Here is a 22,007-nt window from a genome sequence, read left to right on the forward strand (position 1 = left end):
GAAGGAGCATTTTGAGACGATCATTATACTTGGGCAAATAACACTAGGCTGAATAAAAGAACAACGCCCTCGAGGGATTCACTTTAAGAATATGTAAAATAGTACGAGAGTTTAACAAAAAGAATATTTTTAGTTTTTTGGATAAATTTACAAAAAAAATATTTATATAAAGGTATTATTTAAAGGATTTTAAAAAAAGTTAATAATTTATAAAGAAATTTCATTTTATTTTTACTAAACTCATAAAGGATTTTATATATAAGGCTCGAGCACACGTGATATATACAATTTTTATATAGTGACCTTGATTCAATGCCTGTATTTGAAGTCGACACATGGATGGGTTAATGGCACATGTGTAGAGGTTGATGTAAAGAAATGTACAGCTTAGGAAAGCAATCAATATGCAAAGAGGCCATGCCATGGCTAGACAACACCCTGCGGTAAGTTGCAATCGATCCCATATTCACACTCATGCTGATGTATAATATCCACAGCTGCATGGACGCTTACTTCAATAGAAGGGAAGTTTGGCGAGTGTTGTGTTGAAGCAAATAGCGGCACGGTGTTGAGTTGAAGAGGCGGATGGCTAGGAACGTCAATGTGTAGAGGCATTTCCAGGGATGCATTTTCTAAGTACAACGAATATAAGTATAAACTGATGTTTACGTTTAAAAATAGGCTACCCAGTGTGAGCGTACGTAATTACAATCAAACCGCAATGCAAACTCGGCAGAAAGGATGATGAAAGCCTCTTTAGATGTCGCGATGGCATGCACAATATTACCATTCGTCGTCATCGTGGGTGCTAATGGCAACGCAAGTTTGACACATATAGCAGCAGGTGCAAGCTAAGGACACAAGTATAAAGCTTCGGTATGAGGACCTTAACCTAGAATGATTGCCAGCTGGTAATAGATTATGTCCGGACAGAAATACGATATTGCAGTGTGCCATAAGAAGGGCCTTGTGATCCCTGCGGTAGCGATAAACCAAATCCGAGCTGGAAGATAAGAGTCTACTACAGCAGAAGAAAGGAAACTCACGATACTAGATAGTCCCATGTCACGTTTTTTCCAAGACGACGACCACATCCAATCACAACCTGACTCCGAAAAAACTCCAAGAGAAGAAAGCAGACGAGGACTTACCAGCTACGCGGCGACCGAAGACCTTGAGGTGCTGGCCAGAGGTGAAGGTATCCGTGGAGAATCCGTTGAGCGAGCCGCTCTCAAAAGCTTCAATGGCGTTTGCGGTGAAGTTGTCATCTAGAAATACCAGCTGATCGGCGTGTAGAAAGTTGAGGTTTTCCACTTTCAACCGGCCCTGCTGAGTCCCATCATCTTGGCCCCATATGTGAACACTCTCCTCCCACACCATCTTGATTCGCCCTATGCGCTGCAGGCCGCCCGCTCCTCCTCCTCGATTCGCCGCGTCAACTCCTGGCGAAGCCTTCCCTCCTACCGCGCCGCCTCCTGCAGTCGTAGGATCTCCTACTAGTGCATACTGCACAAGTGCTGCGGGACAACACAGCTGCAAGACATCACAATCCAGCACACACACGAGAAGTACAGATCCACCACAACATACGTGAAGGTGGAGCGCACCCAAAGTTCTCAGGGTTCGTAAAATAGTGACTCAAAATTTTCCGTGCAGCTCACCTCCGGTAGCGTCCTTGGAATCCAGCCTGGTCGGAGAGGTCCGGTACTGCGCTTCCTGCGAGGCTCCTCGGAATGCTGCGTCAGTGCTGTCACCACCATGAGCAGCGACTCCTCGACCGCTTCGAACCCCGAGCGATCGAGGCCTATGCCCTATATACTGCACCATCTCCTCGTAGACATCTTCATCAAAAGATGCAGGCAAGCGATGGAATTTGCGCTCGGTGGAGGAGAGACGGAAGTAGCTCTTTCCACCCACTTCATCTCTTTCCGGATCCTTCTCCCACATATTCACTCTGCGAAAATCACCCAGCATATTGTCCCACTTTGTTGCTGCTGTTTTCACGTCACGCTGAACGCCGTGCTGTTTCAAATACTCCGCCACCTCCCAATCCTTCTCCGCCCGAGTCTTAGCCTTGTGAGTCATGGTTGCGTCGCTTGGCCCTGTAGAATCTGCTGTCTCTGATTTCGAAGAGCTCCCGCAGTACTGAAGTCTCCAGGCTCTAGCGAGTACTAGCATTTCCAACGGCTTCCAGACCGGAGAAACAAATTTACCTTTTCTTGTAGGCAGGTGTACATCCGCCGTAGAAGACGGTTCGTGTGTAGGTACAGGCTCTGCCTGCGGATAAGTCGCGGTGACGGAAGGAATGCGGGATTGAGATGGAGAATGGGATGCTGAAGGGGACGCAGCGGCTCCTATCATCGCTAATTGGGCACCGCTGCTTGGCCTGGCAAGAGTAGGCGGCGGAGCAGTCGAGCTGGGTTGCGCTGACCCGGGAGACGAAGACTGCGAAAACGATGCGGCACTTGCTGAACTCGGGCCTGAAGAGGGAGAGAGAGCAAGGGGATGATTGAATACTGGATTTGAAGGGGTCGGCTGTTGTGCAGCCCCCACTATTGGGGGATTCATCTGCACTGGCCACGCCTGCGCCATGCCATACTTTCCTCGTTTGGCGGAGGGTGATTCTGTTAGGCCTTCCCTAGTAGCTGTAGAAGTGGTTAATGTGGTGGTGGTAGTAGTAAGAGGAAAAGAAACCTGCCTCGCGCCTAAGGACGAGAGAGGGATGAAAGAGGAATGGCCGTGGAGTGCATGACGGGAAGGAATGAGAGAAGCAGGCGAAGCTTGATGATCCCTAGTTGCAGATGGTGCTGCGGCTGGGTTAATCTCGCTTCCTGAGGGCTCTTGAACGTCCTCTTCCATAACTCTCTCAATTCCTTTTCGCTCTTTCGCGACTTTTAGAAGAACGGGCTCATGACGGAGGGAAGAATGATGGCCTACTCGAGAATCCGTGCAAGGGCAATCAGTTACCCGTCCCGTTGGGCAGGTCGGCACTGCCTCCTACCACATTCTGGCTGCTACGATCACACACTAGAATATTGGGCCCCAACTCTCCCTAGGTCAGTTGAAGAATGCTAGCAACTCATGAGTCAAGACGCGTTGTGCTGCACAGGCTCAAGCAACTCTCTGTGTGCTAACACAGAAGGCGCTATTCTAGCAGAGTGCAGGAGGTTCAAACCCATCGACAACAGCAATTCACAGAGCGTGAGCGATATAGATAGTGGAGTGTGTAGTGGAAAAACACAAGGCTCGAGGAGACACGAAGAAAGGGGGAAATTTAAAATAATTAGGTAGATAGCGGAGGCGTAGGCGTTTTCCTTTGTAAAAGATGCGTAATACTAATATCTATATATATATATATATGTGTGTGTGTGTGTGAGATACATAGATCGGTTCGCTCATGAGCTTCAGGAGGAGGACTATAGTCTGCCGTCTGGGACGCCCTGTCGTAGACGTTTCGTTTTTCTCTCGTTAACTATTAAACAGGCGGCGCAAAAGTGGCGATTAATACTATTTATGGTGGCCACCCTGAATGAGCTCAGCGTGATCGGGACCGCCGGCCGCCAATCAATAAATGCCTGCCAACTTCATGTATACATACATACAACATACACATGATGAGAGTGAGCCTGTGATCACATCTTGAAACCACTGTATATAACACCTAGCTCCTACGTCTGCAAGGTGGAATTTTCCTTGTTGGCATGATGAGTATCTGTATATGTATCAAGTCGCTCTTCCATGCAATGAAACAAATTTAGGTAGCACATGTTTAGTACCTATGAGGCCAAGCTCTCTCCTTATAAGACTTGCTTGGACTCAGGATACCGTTAACATTAGTTTTTCAAGCTCCTCTCCACGTCCGGAATCCAGATCCCAGGAAAAGCCCGCTATAAACGCTTCGGCGTGTTAAGTAGAGTCGAATCACGACGTCCTTGTGTTGTTGTTTTCTACGCATCTCCCAACGGGATTTTCATGCCCATGAAGAACCATAGATATATATATGAAGATACATAATATGCATAAGTGCATCATGCATACGAGCTCCACGCACCCCAACATTTGAAACCCATGCATGCTCACCCTCCGCGCAGGCAAAAGGTGTTCTATTATCCGCAGCTCGAAAATCGGTTCACTGTGGTGGAGTGAGTATACATACAAAGCAATGTACAGATATAATACTTTTCTATTCTATGAACGAATCAAGCAAATGAAATGAAGACCAAGTTTGTGTTGCCGCGGGGTTTTCAAACTAATATTAGCCTGAAGAAATATGTCTCTTTGGGGACTTTACTTCTTATAAACATTGCTTGATGATTTATTTCTCCTGGTGGCTCGTAGCTACTCACTCGTTAGCCATTTTGCAATAGTTTCTAATGCAGGCAACTGCTGGCACCTTGTTTGAAAATCTAAACTTTTGAAGCTTTGAGTTTGCAAAAGCCTGCCAGAAATTTTACGAACCCATCTCAGATCTGTCGCTCAACAGCGGCAGAAAGTTTTGGTCAGGAGTCAGGACTGTGGAGTGGTTAAAGGACCACCAGGTCCCAGGACGTTCATGATTGGAGAAATTGATGAGATAATACGCATCATTCTAGTCTGCTGACACGCGCAGAAAGACTCCCAGTCTACGGGCTACCACCCGTCACCGGTGAGGTGAGTCTACGACTATCCTCTCATCGGCTACCGGGCCGTAGGCGCCCGCTGTCCTGGAAGTCAGCGCCTGATGGATGGATGCATCACACTATATACTACTGTGGCAACACATATAAATATGTATTTTAATCGAAATATATTCACAAGTGGCAAATTGCAAGCATCATATAGGTCAAACTTCAAAGCGTGGAATGACATCTTGCCCGGAAGCCAGAACCCTCCAAGTCCGAGAGGGCACAATCAGAAAGCGCAGGGGCGGCCAGTGCTCCCTGTCTAGTCACTGTTAAAATGAAGTGTGGGAAATGCCTTGTCGAGATTTTCGAAAACCATCAAGGCAAAGATGCGCACCTTGGACTGTTGGGATATATTGATTGTCCGAAATCCTTATTACATTGTGAAATGTCTTCTCGCGCTTCTCTCTAGTTTTATAAATAAATAAAAAGAGGGTTGTACCGTTGCCGATTTTTTAACCAAACCGCTGCAACTCGTCACTTTCGAAATTAATTAATAGGCACGTCTAGACAGGGTGGGTGGGTGTCGTAATCAACATCTCTACTTACTATTGCTAGTATTTTGCTACACGGTTGATTTTCGGCAAGCAGGGCAGGCCAGTAACGGGTTTCCCTTGAAACTGACGGGGTAACGAAATTTCCAGGGAGTATTTGGCCGAGTCGACGGCCGGAAATGACGGCGGCCGTCAAAAAAATCAGTTTTATAGAAAGCATGCGCAGCAGCAGTGTATTATTGTGATTGTGGTGTGGTGTGGTGTGGTCATCGCCGTCGGCGGCCGTGTCTCGACTAGCTGGGAGCGAGAAAAGGAGCGTCCCTGCCGGGTGGGTGAGTGGCTAAAGAAGAGGGTGCCAGCCTTAGCCTTCTTCAGGTACACTTGTCTCGACTCTCTCTTCTCTCTCTCTCTCTCTACCCACTCCTCCAGTTGACCCAACGGGCTAAACTAGAGAGTAGAGACAGTTCGTCAAAGCCGAGTCTGACGTTCTGACCTCACTGAGTTACTCTGTGCAAATGTTGGATATTCCGAAAGTTTTAAAGGCCTTTTCTCTCATGTACAAGGAAGATTACACCAATTATTTTATAACGCACCAAATCTCAGATTAATAGATAGTATAGTATAGTCTACTCACTCTACTGTCTATAGATAAATGGAATGCTCCTCCATGGCGATGCAGCAGTAGCGGCACATCTTTCGACAGTAAATTAACTGTTCCACTTTTGCCCACTCTAAGCCGAGCCTCTGTACGACTAAGCCAAAAGTTTTCAACTCTAACGCTCAAGTTAAAAGTTTAATTTCTTGGTAATAGTGTTATAAAACTTGGTGCGCTATTTCTGAATGGAACGCAGAGCTTGCTGGATAGTAGATAATAGCCTAGATCTAGTGGCCTAGAGTTGTAATTTTGTTAACATTCCAGACCCCAGTCACCTGAGGCTCTAGAGTCTGGAGTCTGCCAGTAAGCAATCACGTAAGATGTAAACTCTGTGTGCCTTCAACCAAGAGCATTGGAATCTGGGAGGCTCACCCGGGTAGGGTGAGGACCATTAGTAGTAGTATGCTAGTTTATTATTAGGTGTGCAGAATCCGTAAATCTGTGGCAAGCAAGCAAGTACTTGGTCAGATGAGCATTATGTTGAAAAGCTTGTCACTCTTCAAAGTTCAGATGACCCATCCATGTATCATCATGATGTATATGATATACATGCACCATATCAAACAGGGAGAGAGAGAGAGAGAGAGAGAGAGAGAGAGGAGCCGAGATTCAATGTGTGAGAAAAGAATAAGAAATTATTTTGCAATTACAAAATTTAACAAACACTAAAAACCTTTTGAGAGCTCTAAATGGATTATGGACCTAATACACAGCAAATTTAAGAAGGGCTTGAGGTTTGGGTACCTATTTAGCTTTTGTCATTAATTAATAACTGCCCATTAATTAATTAATGCAAAACTTTCGTTTCACTAAGGTTATTACAAAGTAATTCAAACTTTACTTTAACTAAAAGTAAGGATAATAAATAACAAATTTTTTGATCAATAATAAGTATTATATATTAACTTTATGACAAAAAGGATCTGGGTTTCAACAAGTATTAAAATTAAAAATTAAAAAATGCTATCATAAATGTGAAATGAGTTAAATGACTTTAAAATAATGTATGAGACATAAAAAATTTGCATTTGAAATAGAAAAATTGTACAAAAAATATATTTTATATATTAACAGTAGTCGAAATTTTTACAATAATAAAAGTGATGATCTACACTTGCTTCCTGGAGCGCAGAGATACAAAATCATGACCATTTTCTATTGCTTTCCTCATATTTGGTGGGTCTGAAAGACAGCGATATTCGCCATGCAATACATGCTCGTTGCAAACATCTTCATCACTATCTACATGGGTGGGTTTGCTTCTTGATCCTGGATTACCATCGTCATTCTTTGGCTATTCATCTTCAACTCCAACAGTGCCTACATCTGGGAAGTACTTGAAACCTGGATGATCCATGAAAAAATTTTATGAACGTCAAACAAACTGAGTGATATGAGGAACTTTCATCGCTTTCCAAATAATAGGCAACTTTTTTTCTATATATTCCATTGCCCACTTTAGGAATAAACCAGTGCGTAGATGGGTAGTATTTCCTAGTGCGAAGCATTCGCACTAAAGTAGACTCCATGTTAGCCCCTAGCTTATTCAAGATGTAATTATCCCCATGAAGACATATGCACGGTCAAATACATTGACGAGAGTTAAACATACTTTTTTTTTTAAATCCCCTTGCCTGTATAGCATGTATTCCTTATGGCCTCTAGTTATTTCTTCGGCATTGACATTATGACTGAAAAATTAAAAGTGTCACTTGTGCAAGTCTTTCATACAGTAACCTAACATGCCCTCATATGTGTGGAGACGGGCTTATTTCAAAGCTCTGCAGGATGACAATGTCTCCTGTAGGTTTAGAGACATCCCAAGCAAGATGTCTTTTTATCATTTTGTGCTGGTAGAATGGGATTTCTCTCATTTTGTGCTCTAGTTTAATGGGGCACCTTTGTTGTGGTTTAATTAGGGTTTACATCTTAAAGAATCGGCTTCACGCCTCTACTGTGGTTTAATTAGGATTTATATGAAAAAAGTCGGCTTAGGGTTTCATGCATCTATGCATGCCTCTGGTTTGGTTTAGTTGGATTAAATTTTCCATATGCAAGGGCTTGGTTTAATTAGATTTTTTTTTTTTTGCCATGCATGTCAATACATGTCTATGCATGCATGTCCCCTACTCTAGTTAGGTGTTTGTTGCAGTTTTTAACTTGCATGCATTAAAGAAATACAAAATTTTCATGTCCTTATGCTATGGTTTTATTACCATACCCTAATCTCTCTCTCTCTCTCTCTCTCTCTCTCTCTCTCTCTCTCTCTCTCTCTCTCTCTCTTCCAAGTTAAATGTTGGGATTTCTCTTATCATGTGCTTTGGTTTAATGAAGTGCCTCTATTTTGGTTTAATTAGGGTTCACATTAAAAACATCGGCTTCATACCTGGTGCATGCCTAGTTTAATTAGGTTTTCATGCATAGTTTCATTAGGTTTTCATGCATCTATCGCATGCATGTGGTCTGGTTTAGTTAGGTTAATTTTTTCTTACGCAAGGGCTTTGGTTTAATTAGGTTAGTCTTTTTAAAGCCATGAATACCGATGTGTGTCTGTGCATGCTTGTCCTCTACTTTAGTTAGGTTTTTTTTTGGCTTCTACGTTCATGCGTTCATGTGGTATGGTTCAATGAGGTTTCCTATTTTCTTTTCCGTTATGCTATGGTTAACTAGGGTGTGTTTTCCCGCACTAGGTATGTGCTATAAAAATAAATGTCGGTGATTTTCTTTGATGCCTCATGTCTATGTGTTATGTGCATCTATCTTAGACGGCTCCCTCACGACGTCGTGTCCTCAATGTGATGATCCTTCTACTTTTGTTCCTAGACATCCTATTCTGTTGGGTTTGGCTAATGCCAGAACTCCTTTGTATGATCTATGTTCTTCTCCTATTGTCCATCTACATGCACATGGCAAAGCTCATATCTATGCCCCTCTGTTGGATGATGGTGATGTACATGTAGATGTACATGTCGAGGCTAGATAAGCACTCTCCTAGCATCCAAGGGTAGCATATAGGGGTGCCCTAGGGAATTCACCAAAACTCATCCACCACTAGTCACCAAGTCGAGCTGAAAGTGATGCGAACCCAGACACCACATGACTTATGCCAGCAATTGATCGTTGCCCCTAAAGCCAAGAAAAACTCCTTAGTTGTTATTACCAAGCATTGGAGGTTTCCCTTCATTCTAATAAGATAAGTAATAGTATCATCGACAAACTCTATACCTAGAAGGTCCTCCCAAAGTGCAAATGGGTGTGAATGGACATCTACAATCCTTTGGAGACATATAGAACAAAAAGCTAAAGGGGCAAGCAAGCAACCCTGTATCATTAAGAGAGATATGACAAAACACTCTCATAAAAACGGCCGCATCATGGGCACCTGAGTAGAGATGTTCACTCATTCCATACATCTAAAATCCTCCCCTTTAGCCTAGGAATATTTCACATTATGTTTGTGGGCTCAATGCTATATATTAAAAGCTAGCCACCATAAGCATTGTAGATACAGATAGAAATAGACAATAGGCACCTACTTAAGTTGGACAATCGATCAAATCCCACTTGTACATATACAAGTTTTGATAGTGTGAATGGGGACTTTAATCATTTCTCAAGTGCAAAGCTTTCTTCTTCTCTTGAGCTCTTACCTTCTTGCTTACTTGGTTGTAGGAGGATGCATGCTTTGTGTGATTTGAATATGTTGAGTGTGCATGCTTAAGTGAGAGCACTGTGATTAAGATTGGAGAAGAGGGTAGTTTAAGGTTCCTAGCTTAATCATTGCCTTTTGGAAGGATTACTTAGGTAATTGAGGGTAGAGGAAGGGCTCAAACAAGAGGGATTGACACACCTCTTAGCCTTTTTTTTGTGTCTCCAATTGGGACTTCCATGATCTAAGATAAGATGTCTAATCATTAATACTATGTTTTATTTCTAAAAAGCAAGAAGGTTCTTGACATGAACAAATGGCATCGCTATCATCAAGGATCCAATTAGTGTTGAATGAGGGAAGGACCTAGAGCTATCATCTACTCAAAAATCTTCTATTGTTCTCAGTCTATCTTTCCCTTAGATGTAAACCCTCAGTATAATGTTAAGGAGATGTGTTATAGCCTAGGATCTGAGTTGTTTTGAGTGATTATAATGTGTGTGCTATTTGAGTGTTTAGGAGTGAATTTGTGTGATTAGAATATACTTTTCTTCTAGCCTTGACCTTTTTGTGTTTTTTGTCGATTAATTTGTTATGTTCTTTGTCTCACAGAAGTGATGGAATGAAGAGCAAGCTCTCTACGTATATGCAACTTACTTTCTCCTTTAAGTTTAATGTTTTAATTTTAAAAAACTTGAAAAATACAAAAACATTAAAGAAAATCATAAAAACCCACAAGAAACTTTTTAAAACATAAAATCCTCATAAAAAGACAACCGATTCTAATGCTGGATCAAATTCTTATACATTTGCGATCAAGTCAAATCATTACCTAGTCTTATTTTAACCTGACCTTTGAATATGAGACTTCATCTCATGCTTCAATATTAGGGAGTGGTACTGAACCATGTTTGGAGTTGACCTCCCTAATTACGTCAAATTACTAACAAACCAAGAGTCCTTCACAATGGAAGAGAAGATCAATATTGTGGGGTATAAACCTTATAGAGCTTCCATAAGTGAGAATGGACCCTAGTGAGCATCAGGTACTCATGGGCAAATCAAGTAGGGATGAAATAACTCAAACAACTCCCGAGTTGGAGAAATATGAGACATAAGTGAGAAAATGATGGGAAACAAGCTCAAACTCAAACAGCAAGTGAAACCCATGTGCTACAACATTATGATTATTACCAAACTACAAATGTCTCAATCTACATTGACCATAATGGGGTGCTCTTGGCATGATAATCACTTCCGGTGATGTCAGGGCATGAACCAGAGATCCTAGACGACCCAAAATTTTGGGACATTCATAGCTTACGCTCAAAGAGAATCTATGCTAGGAGAAGACACTGCAAGAAATGAGTGTGGGTGTCATGACAATCAAAAGGAAACTCATTACAAACCATTCCTTTATACATCAAAGTTAATGATCATAGCCAATGTGCCTTCAATAAGGCCATAATTTAAAGAAGCCAGAGCCTTGAGAGCAATCCTCTCTTCCCTTGTGATTCTCTCTATGGTTGAGTACTTAAAAATGAAACCAAAAGCATGGAATAAAGTCCACTGATGGATGAAAAAATAGATTAACCTATTAGGAGACGTGAGTGATACTAACCACAAAAGCAAGAATAATGCACTAAAAGTATATACAAAGACATGCATGTCAGCGCGTAATCTGTAAGTCATTTAAAGGTGATGATATGAATTCCCATTCCAATTTGAAGTAATGTCATGTGAATTAGCGTAACATGAGTGATACTAACCACAAAAGCAAGAATAATGCACTAAAAGTATATACAAAGACATGCATGTCAACGCGTAATGTGTAAGTCATTTAAAGGTGATGATATGAATTCCCATTCCAATTTGAAGTAATGTCATGTGAATTAGCGTACTGGCATACATTTGCTATTGTTAACTTTAGAAAGCCCAAACTATTCTTGGACAGCCTTTTGTATACCTAATAATGTTAGTCTATGCCTAGGGAAGACATGACATCTACCTTCACCTACGAGGATAGGACCATTAAGGTGAACCTAAAGAACCATTCTTATAGAGATGTGACCAAGACTTTGGTCTCATATGATAACACGTTTGGAGAGCTTAAACCTATGTCATGTGAACGAGTATATAGTTGTAAAAGCTGTGAGCACGATGAGAAAACTTCTATTGCTTCACTACTAGACCCTAAAAAGTAGGAAAATTGGATGCATCTATTGGCTATAATGGACACATGTCCTAGAACCATAGGAACTCAATTCTGTGAGACAAGGATGAAAATGACATTGTTTCTATTAGAACTATATCTTTCATACTGTTCAACTATATCTTTCATACTGTCTAACTAAAAAGGGGTTGTGCCAATTGAAAAACTCAAAAAACTATATCTTCCTATTAGAACTATATCTTCCATACTCTCCAAACTAAAAGGGGTTGTGCCAACAATTGAAAGCTAGAAAGAATCAACTCCTAATACATATAAAGTCATACCACCTAGGGTGTTTGAGCCAAGTTGTGCCTCCCTTTTGCAATGATGTGATGGAGTTGGTTGCTTCTTTTGCGTTTAGGTCTCACCACCTTTACTCGGTACACAAGAATGAAGAGGGCGAGGAACATCAAGCTCTCCTAAGAGAATTCCTCAAAAGTAGATAAGCTTCTTTGAAAAAATAAAAAAAACCAATGCATGTTAGAACAAAACACCACTGAGCTCAAGGATGAAGAACACTATTTGCATTATGTTGAGGCCTTAAGAGATATAGAGGAGTTTTATCCTGCTTAGAAGGATCAAATGAAGAAGCCAAGTTATAACATTTTAGAAATAGATTCTACTCTTGCTAAAACCTTAGAAAAAGAAGATACCGTAGATTCTTCCCTAAGATCCAACATTATACGTGGGATGAATTAGGGAAGAATCCCAAAAATTTAGTTCCAAATATAGTGTCAAGAAGAGGACTGGAGAAAAGTCTCTTCACATTCCAAGAACTATAAGATAGAAAACAGGAAGATATGCATACCAACACTAAAAAGACAAAAACAAAAAGAGATAGGGTTGTCTTATGATATACTTGAAGATGCCAAACAAGTTGACCTAGCACAACCAAGGGAGAGTCCGAAAAGGGTTGGATCTCTACTAACATGAACCCCAAGGAGGACGACACCAAATTAACGGAGTTACATATGGAATATCGAGATGTGTTAGCTTGGAGCTACTCAGATCTCAAGGGAGTCCCTTTAGAAGTCAACCAGTACTCATGATTTCATAGGTGGTGGGTGTGGTGTAAGGCCAATTAAACAAAAGCCTTATGTCTACAATGAAACCTATTCCAAAACCATTAAGGAAGAAGTCAACATACTTTTTTTGGTATCATATATAAAATCAAGCTCACTGATTGAGTATCATCGATAAAAAGGAATGGTAAGATCCATGTATGCATGAATTTTAAAAAGGTAAATGTAGCCATAGTGAGTGATTATTACCCATTGCCTTCTACTTAACATGTACTTGAAAGGGTAGAATAGAAAGAAGCTTATAGCGTCTTAGATGGATTTTCAAGATACAACCAAGTATCCATACATCCCAAAGACCAATAAAAAATTTCTTTCGCTATAGAAGATAGGACATTCACATACAAAGTAATGCCATTTCAATTTACAAATATGCTAGCTACGTTTTAAATGACTAATGTCTATCATCTATATGGATTTCTTATAAAAATTCTTAGAGGTCTTCATGGACCTTAAAGTTGAGAGCAAGGCATCCCCCTTATCTGTGACACAAAAAATGTTTGAGAGATGTTGGTAGGCCATGCATGAACCCAAAAAAAGTATAAATTCATGGTTAGGCATGGTAGAATCCTAGGGTATGTGGTGTCCAAAAATGGGATCACAACTGACAAAGGAAAGTTCCGAGTTATTTTAGTACTCAAGAGACCTAAAGTCTACATACTATCTAAAGGTTTAGGGAACATACATGGGGTATTATAGAAGATTCACATTGATGTATATACAAATTGCTAAACCTCCCTCTATATGCCATGTTAGTATGTTTCACATGGATACATGAATAAAAGGAAGCTTTCCATAAGCTAAAGCAGTGTTTGATCTCAGCTCCAGTTTTGAGAGCACCAAGATAGGATATTGTCTTCCATGTGTACATAATAGTGGCTTATGCCATAGGGGATGCATATTAACTTAAGTAAAAGAAAAGAACATGGATTTCCCAATTTGCTATCATGTGTGATAGTTGAACGAGCTAGAGAACAACTATATGATTATAATGGTTTATGTTATGAACAAGTTTCACCATTATTATTGTGGGTAAACAAGTTTTTATTTTACATTGACCATCAAGCATTACTCTTTCTACTAGTGGACAAACTGGCACCATGGGGCGAATCACAAGGTGGCTATTGCTTCTTCTAGAGTTCAATTCAACAATAAATAATAGCATGAAACTTATCGATAGGCAGGACAATCACCATATGAGAAAACGTACTTGTACGCAAGAAAATGGTTATAATAGTCAATTGAGAGATCTAGGACAATGGACAACTGACATTAAAAATTCAATTTAAATGCAAAAGGAAAAACAAACATTTATTTTAGAATCAGGAGAAATTTTATGTAAGGCAGCTCCATTGTTGACTAATGGAGAGAGGGGCTAGTTTTTCTACCGTTACATATTTATTTTCAATGCTAAATCCAAAAAAAAGAAAATCATTTATGAGACAAAGCACGCTATAATCTGCACTTAATTTCAATACTTACATATATATGTGGATAGCTATGGCGGGTCAAGGCTAGAGCATGGTACGACTTTTTTTTATTTACATGCAAGCTCGCTTCTACAATCACAATAATTTTAAAGACCTCATGTTCATCTTGGTTCTTATATCTCGTGGGTTAATAATCATCCATCAAATCAATATATTTAATTGCATATCTAAGGGAAAAATATATATTGGTTTTGCTACCCTTACAATTTTGAGTAGGCAGTGTGGCCCGTGCAAACTAACATCACCTTGAGAAAAAATCTTAGACAGAACCCCCAATATACGAGTTGACTTTGCCTCTTTCGCGCCACACTTACCATAAGAAGATCATTAAACTAAAACATACATACTATTTGGTAGAGGAAGAAGTAACGTGTGGGCTTTCAAAGGACCTACCACCAATAGTAGTGATGTAGAGGGAATGTAGAAGCACTAGTCAAAGTAGAGGGCATCTATGTAAGACATTCGAACGCATTAGGTTTTCATTAACTCAATAAACTTTGTTTTTAGAGTGCACAATGCTCGAAAAAAATAAATTGTGAACACACAGAAATGAAGGTGATATTTGAAAACCGAGATTTTGTAGTTATAAAAATCAAGATTATATCTAGAATGTATAAATTATGTTACTTGAAACTAATGGCAATGCCAAATTTCAACCAGAAAAACATACTCCTTTTTCTAGGTGAGGCCCTTTCTCAATTGTTGGGGCCCCTCTCTCTCATTAAAATAAACAGGCCATAGGAACTAGGGCTAAGCAAAAATTACCCTATGTTTCTCTCTTTGGGGCGGCCACGCTATAGAGCTCTCTTTGTCTCTCTTTTTGCAACTATTTGAAGAACTATAGATCAATCAATGGATACATTAAAAGCACTTGTATTGGAACAAATGCAAGTCATTTTCATAGGAAAGAAAGATAATCCTAGACATACCAGGGCTTGACACATCCTTGTGATTGGTCTCCCGGTTGTTCATTCACCCGATTAAGATAGGATTAAGTTATGTAGGCAAATCGGGTGGACACATCATTCACCAATGCGTGATGAGCAAGGAAGGATGTGTCCAACCAAGGAGAGGTCCCTTCTCTTTGAAGTTTAAAGATGCAAAAGTTCACATGGATTTTTGAAGAAGAGGACACTCAAAGGAGCCAAGATTTATATGGGATTTGACCTTAAACCCTAAGAATGGAGCAAAGAAAAGTTGGGATGATTCAACTTCATGCAGCATGCAAGGCATGTATGTAAGTGATAAGTGTCTACCCAGATAGGCAAATCCTCACAAATGGCCACCTAAATAACGGGTTGGTGTTTATGAGACGATAGATACATTACAGTTGGCTACATGGACTTGCAATGGGACCTTATGGTATGACCCAGAGGTTTCTTGAAGACTTTCACAGACTAGGATATGGTTTTGTACAGGGAGACACACCAAAGCCCTAAGAGAGGGCTACCACAGTTGTCAAGATACATGTGGGAGTTTGTATACAAAGGCCAAAATTGTACTTTGGGGGAGTGCGAGGATCCCGAAGAGTCAGGGTATTATCCAAATGCCACCTAACCAAGGTGATCACAATGGTCAGAGGTGGATTTGCTAAACCTTTCTTGAAGCTCAGGCACTATACATTGTAGTATGTTACTTTCCTAGAGACATCACCTTTTGCATGGAAACTATCATTGGATGGTCAATTATCCTATGACCACTTTTTCTCATATTTAGTGTAGTTCATTCAATAAGAAGACATTCTTCTTGTGGGGAACTTATCCATTTTTCATGAATCTACATAAGCTAAGATTTGGGACAAATCATGATGTGGATTAACGAATCGTACATAATGCCTAAGATTTAACCTTTCACCAAATGATGGAAATAACCTTCCATAGGTTAATGTATGGTAGCTCAAGGCTCCAAAGTTCATCGAAAAGTCATATGATTAAAAGATACAAATGGGGTCCATGAGCCCCTTTTATACTTGAGCTCTATGACTATAAACCTAAGCTAACTATTAAAAGCGGTCCATGAGCCCCTTTTATACTTGAGCTCTATGACTATAAACCTAAGCTAACTATTAAAGTTTCTACTCCATTACAAACCATCCCTTCCCCAAAGATTTTGTCCTTAAAATCTATCATGTGTACAATTGCCATATCTCCCATATACATCAATGGGACGAGAAGGTTCCATCATATGTACAAGACAATGGTAGGGTATCTAAAAGTAGCCATGTCAAAGTGGTATGAACCCTAAATAGATTCCATGAATCCATAGGATGAGCAATGTAGAATTAGACCCTCCAATCATGAAAGAAGTGCTTTTGAAGCATAGTGGACTGTTATGACAGTCCATGCCGATATCAAAACCATTTGCAAATCTCTCATGAAAACAATTCAAAATGATCCCCAAATGACGTGTGCACAATGCTAAAGCATCTACATATCATAAACTACCACCATAGTAACCATTAGAGTTCATTGTTTGAGATCACCAAAAGACTCCCAAAAGTTCCTCGACGTTGTTGTTGCACATAAGAAAGTGGTTTCCATGTATCCTGATCCATAGGTAAATCCACTATAGCATGAATAACTCTCACATAGATGAATCCCACCATTAGGTCAAATAGAAAATTATCCTTTTGAAATGTTGTGTCATCAACATTGTGTCCATTATTCCAACCATGGGGGTCAAATGGAAATGCATCACCCTCTTATATGAAAGAGTGATCCTCATGTGACTCTTTAACTTGTGTTTCTTCATGGCAGTCCTTAAACTCTTCAACTTCATGAGATTCCTTGGCATCCTCTCCTCCATCCATGAGAATCATGGTGGCTACAACCTTTTAGCTTTGCATATATGCCAGGGTGACCATGTCTCTTTGCACTTGAAGCATAAGCCTTTGTTTCTTAACTCATCAATCTTTGGGTCATCCATCCTTTGAGCCTTGTTAAAGGTTTGAGGAGGCTTCTTGGTGGAAGTATTCCCTTTCTTTGCATCAAAATGAGCTTCACTTTTGGGATGTCCACCTCCATAAATGGTAGGAAATCTAGGAATATAAGAGGGTGATATAGGAAGAGAATTTGTACCCTTAGAAATAATGGGTGGATTAGATGAGTCATTCATGAGTAAAGTGGGTTGTGATTTTCTGTGGGCTCATAAAGCTTCACTAGCCTCATAGCCTCTTTAAGGGTAGGTGGTCTTTGAGCTAACACATCCGCCTTGATGGAAGAATCCAACCCATGTATAAACTTCTTCAACTTCTTTTTCTCATTAAGCCCTTCCACATACATGGATAACTTCATAAATCCTTTTATGTACTCCCTTACTACTATGTCCTTTTTTGAGAAAGCTCATACCATTGCTCATGGTATCTATCAAGCACCAAAGGTGAGATAAAAATCAAGTTCATCTCCCTTTTTTAGTCCTCCCATGAGTGTGGTATATTCCCATGTCTAACCATATGTCTCCACCATTGATGAGCATAATCTTCCAAGTGTAAGGAGGAAAATTGCACTTTATCTTGCTCACTCAGGGTAGAGCTAAAAATAAGTGTCTAGCTTGGTGATCCACTCCTTCAACTCATGCAAAGCGAAACCATCACCCTTGAACTTGGAGAGGGACACATTATCCTTGATATCTTTTGAAGTATTGGAAGAAGGAATCCCATGATATGGCTTGTTCTTTTGTGATTGCATGTAAGGATTGGCAAATTGAGCAAAGTCTTTGTACTCCTTCTTAATAAAAGAAGGTAATTCCATCCAAATATCATGAGCTTCCACTTGTCTTTGTGCAAAAGACACATGCTGCCAATCATGATCGGCCCCATCCTTATCCCAAAGCATCTCCTCATATACCATGATGGACTGATTTGCTTTTGAACAAGATAGTATCCTCTTGGCATCTCTATAGCATGAATCCATAGGGTTGAATGAATCTTGTGGTGGTTTACTATTCACTTGAGAAGTACCGGGTTGAAATGAAGAAGGCCTCAAATCCTTTATGAGAGGTCTCCTAGCATCCGTCATAAATCCAAATGAAGGAGTCTTCATAGAAGCCTCTTGCATAGCTTGTTTACCTCCCTTGTGACTACCATAATGAACTTCATGCATAGCTTTTTTACCTCCCTTGTGACCACCATAATGAACTTCATGCATAGGTTGCTTGCCCTCATGAACCCCACCAATTCTATCCTCAATAGCTTCTTCATGGTGTTGATTCATGGGATTGACACAATTGATCGTCAATGGCTCCCATTTTGGTAGTTATAGACTCAAAATTTGAATTCAAGGTTTGGCTTTGATGATATCCAATCTATCCATGAGTGGCTTAAAGTCAAGTTTATTCACAATAAATTCCAAGAGAGTATCATTTGAAATAGCTTGCAAACTTTGAGAGGTGTGCTTCTGGGCACTTCCACATTAGCATTCACTTCAACTCCCTTTGAAGTTTGACCCATGGATTAAGAGAAATTCTTATGAGTGATTCCCCCAACCATTTTCTCTTCAAGCTCTTCCATTGTGTCCATAGTGCCATGTTCCATCAATTCCTCCCCTTCCATATCCTACATTGCTAATGATAGCTTTCTCGGTCTACCTCTTAGCTTAACAGCCACCATAGTAGAACTATTTTGGTAAATTTGCAATAGGAATATGTATAGGAGTGTCGGATTTGGGTGTTCTAGGCCTCTATAGTAAGGTATTAGGATAAGGGGTAAGCCTATGATGTCACTTTTGGTTCATTTAACCCTCCATATGCCTCTGTTTTGACTTTTTTACAAGTCAAATAGTGATAGTTTGGTCCAGCACTTTGCATTCCAATGCTCAAAATGAGTTGAAACTTGGTGGTTAAGGTATTTGGAAAGTGAACACAATGGTGAAGCCAAATTTATGATCTAAGACGATTCAAATTCTATCCAAACAAGATATGTGGCAGAGAAATGGCCGTAACTCCTTAACCCAAAAACCATACGGGGTGGTTGAGGGCTCTATGGGAAGCCCTAATGATGTGTCATAACCCCAATATTCAATTTAGGTTAAGTCCAAAATCTCTAATATGGAATGGTACTTTTTTAAAAACTGCAGATTATGTCAAATTGTCAACCAAGCAACCAACTTGCAAATCAATGTATGTTTGCATCATCCCAGCATATCCAAAGCATTGTCCCCATGGTTTGAAGGCATGTTTATAGATTTTTTTGACTAATTGATGGAAGTTATGATAAACCCTCTACCTTGTCTCATCCATAAAAGGCATGCCCTCCTCATCAAGGGTATAGTAAATCATACAATCCATGGGCACGATGTTGTCTGTCGCCATAGGTGAAGGTGACCGTGCACCTCCCCCAAAGAACCATTGCATCCACCTCTCTAGATTTTCAATGCCTCTAAGAAGCCCTTGAGCTATCACCACCCAAGTGACATCATGAGGATGCCACATACTTGAGAGCTATCACCACCTGAGTGGCATCATGAGGATGTTGCATGCTGGGGAGATGGCACAGTGGATGTGAGCGGGGTCTACTATGTGGAGGGGATAAGAGTGCCTAAGTAGTAGGAGGATCTAAAGGATGAGGAGTAGGGAAGGTGGAAGAGTGAGGGGTAGGCAAAGTGGAAGTGAGAGAGCTAGGGAAGACAATGGGACACATGGAAATGTGTGATTGCAGGATAGCTAAAGTGTCTTACACATAGAAGGCGGCAGATAAGTCCGAGTGACTCAATTTCTTGGCCTCGTACCTATAGTTCAATCGGTTCCAAGCTACCTGTGCCTAAAAAAACACTATGTACACATCAAGGTCATTTATGGGTATGGGTGGTGTACTAGAGGATGCTCCTCCATAGATCGGATCTTGATCCATCTATAAAAATTAGTGTCTTAGTGTTAAGCTTAATGTAGTAATAATAATGCATTAAGCTTTCAGCTCTATGCTCATGATCCATATGCTCACATAGAGCATGCATCTCTCACATAGAGCATGTATAGATTGTACATATGCTCTATGCATGCTCTATGTGAGCAGTATGCATAAACATATGCATAAATAGCTCACATAGAGCATGTGTATGCTCTATATGAGTGATTCATGCTCTATGCGTATGCTCTACGCAGGCTCTATGTGAGCGATGCATAAGCATATGCATATATAGCTCACATAGAGCATGTGTATGGTCTATGCATGCTTTATGTGAGCGATGCATGCTCTATGTATGCATAAACATATGCATACATAGCTTACATAGAGCATGTGTATGCTCTATGAATCCTTTATGTGAGTGATGCATACTCACATAGTATGCTCCATGCATACTCTATGTGAGTGATGCATGCTCTATGCATAAACATATGCATACATAGATCACATACATCATGTTCATGTCATGCTCTATACATGCTCTATGTGAGCGATGCATGCCCTGTGTGAGCAATGCATTCTCTATGCATACATAGCTCATATAGAGTATGTGTATGGGTGAAAGCATGATAAGGTGGACTGAAAACTTGTGTCCTGGAGACAATGGTTTACAACTGGTTGTGAAACATTTTTATGTAGAGTTAGAGAATTAAAACATGGTTGTTTAATCTTATTGCACATTTATTATATCTAAAAGACACTAGATAAATTACTAAATACATCTTATGATGATATTAAATCCACTAATACTGGTTGCCTTCAACTATGGTAGCAACCAATGCTTTCATCCGTATGCTCTATTCATGCTCTAGAGCATACATGTGTATGCTTAATGTAAATGGCTTACGCATAAAGATTAAACATTTATGCAAAAAGCTTTATGTATAAGCCATAGGCAAGCCATATGCATAAGACTTTTACATTAAGCCTTATGCATATAAGAATATAATGCATATAGCTTATGCATAAACTTAATGTAAATGGCTTATGCATAAAACTTAAACCTTTATGCACAAGTCATATGCATTAAGCTTAATATTTAGTTTTATGAGAAGGATTTTACATTAAGCCTTATGCATTATGCATAAGATAAGCTTAATGTAAATGGATTATGCATATTGTTTAAACCTTTATACAAAATTATTATGCATTAATCTTTATGCATGACAAATGCATAAGCTTAATGTAAATGGCTTATTTATAAGATAAGCTTAATGTAAATATTTTATGCATATTGTTTAAACCTTTATGCAAAATTATTATGCATTAATAATTTTGCATAAGCTTAATGTGAATGGCTTATTCATAAGATAAGCTTAATGTAAATGGATTATGCATATTGTTTAAACCTTTATGCAAAATTATTATGCATTAATCTTTATGCATAAGACATATGCATCAAGATTTATGCATAAGGCTTTTACATTAACCTTATGCATAAGAATATAATGCATAAGCATAAGCATAAAGCCATAATGCATGAGCCTTATGCGTTATGTATAATAAAAACAAATGCTCCCAAGCACTGGGGGTAGACCATAAACAATTAAAGAAAGGAAAATCAATTGTGATAAGCCACTTGCACTCCACTATATGAGGAGTGTGCATACACCACCCTTCGTGCGGCCTTAGAGTTACTAAACTTGCAAACCATGTATGGTTGGAGAAATGCTAGTGTTACAAGCTTCTTTCGGTGAGTCCTTAGCGTTTATGGTTAGCAATTTACAATTTTGACATACACAAGAGCAAACAAGATGCCAAACATAAGAGCACATGTTAGGAGAGTATTGAGGACTCTTGACATGGATTACAAATGTATACGTGCATGTGTCAATGATTATGTGCTATTTAGGGATGCTCTCAAAGAT

General features: G+C 39.9%; 1 protein-coding gene across 1 annotated transcript in view; it reads right to left on the bottom strand.

Moving 5' to 3' along the window:
• The window catches only part of LOC147614918 (uncharacterized), a 39,585-nt gene extending 36,726 nt beyond the window's left edge, over nucleotides 1–2,859 (bottom strand). Inside the window, exons 1-2 of the mRNA XM_086780002.1 lie at nucleotides 1,662–2,859; nucleotides 1,142–1,517 (exon numbers count right to left, since the gene is read on the bottom strand). Of these exons, the coding sequence (XP_086636128.1) occupies nucleotides 1,142–1,517; nucleotides 1,662–2,859 (1,574 nt within the window). The remainder of the gene's footprint in view (nucleotides 1–1,141; nucleotides 1,518–1,661) is intronic.
• Between the last annotated feature and the right edge of the window lie 19,148 nt (nucleotides 2,860–22,007).

This window comes from Cibotium barometz, chromosome 41 (genome assembly GCF_041138505.1).
Source record: "Cibotium barometz isolate CiBa-2024 chromosome 41, ASM4113850v1, whole genome shotgun sequence".
NCBI lineage: Eukaryota > Viridiplantae > Streptophyta > Polypodiopsida > Cyatheales > Cibotiaceae > Cibotium > Cibotium barometz.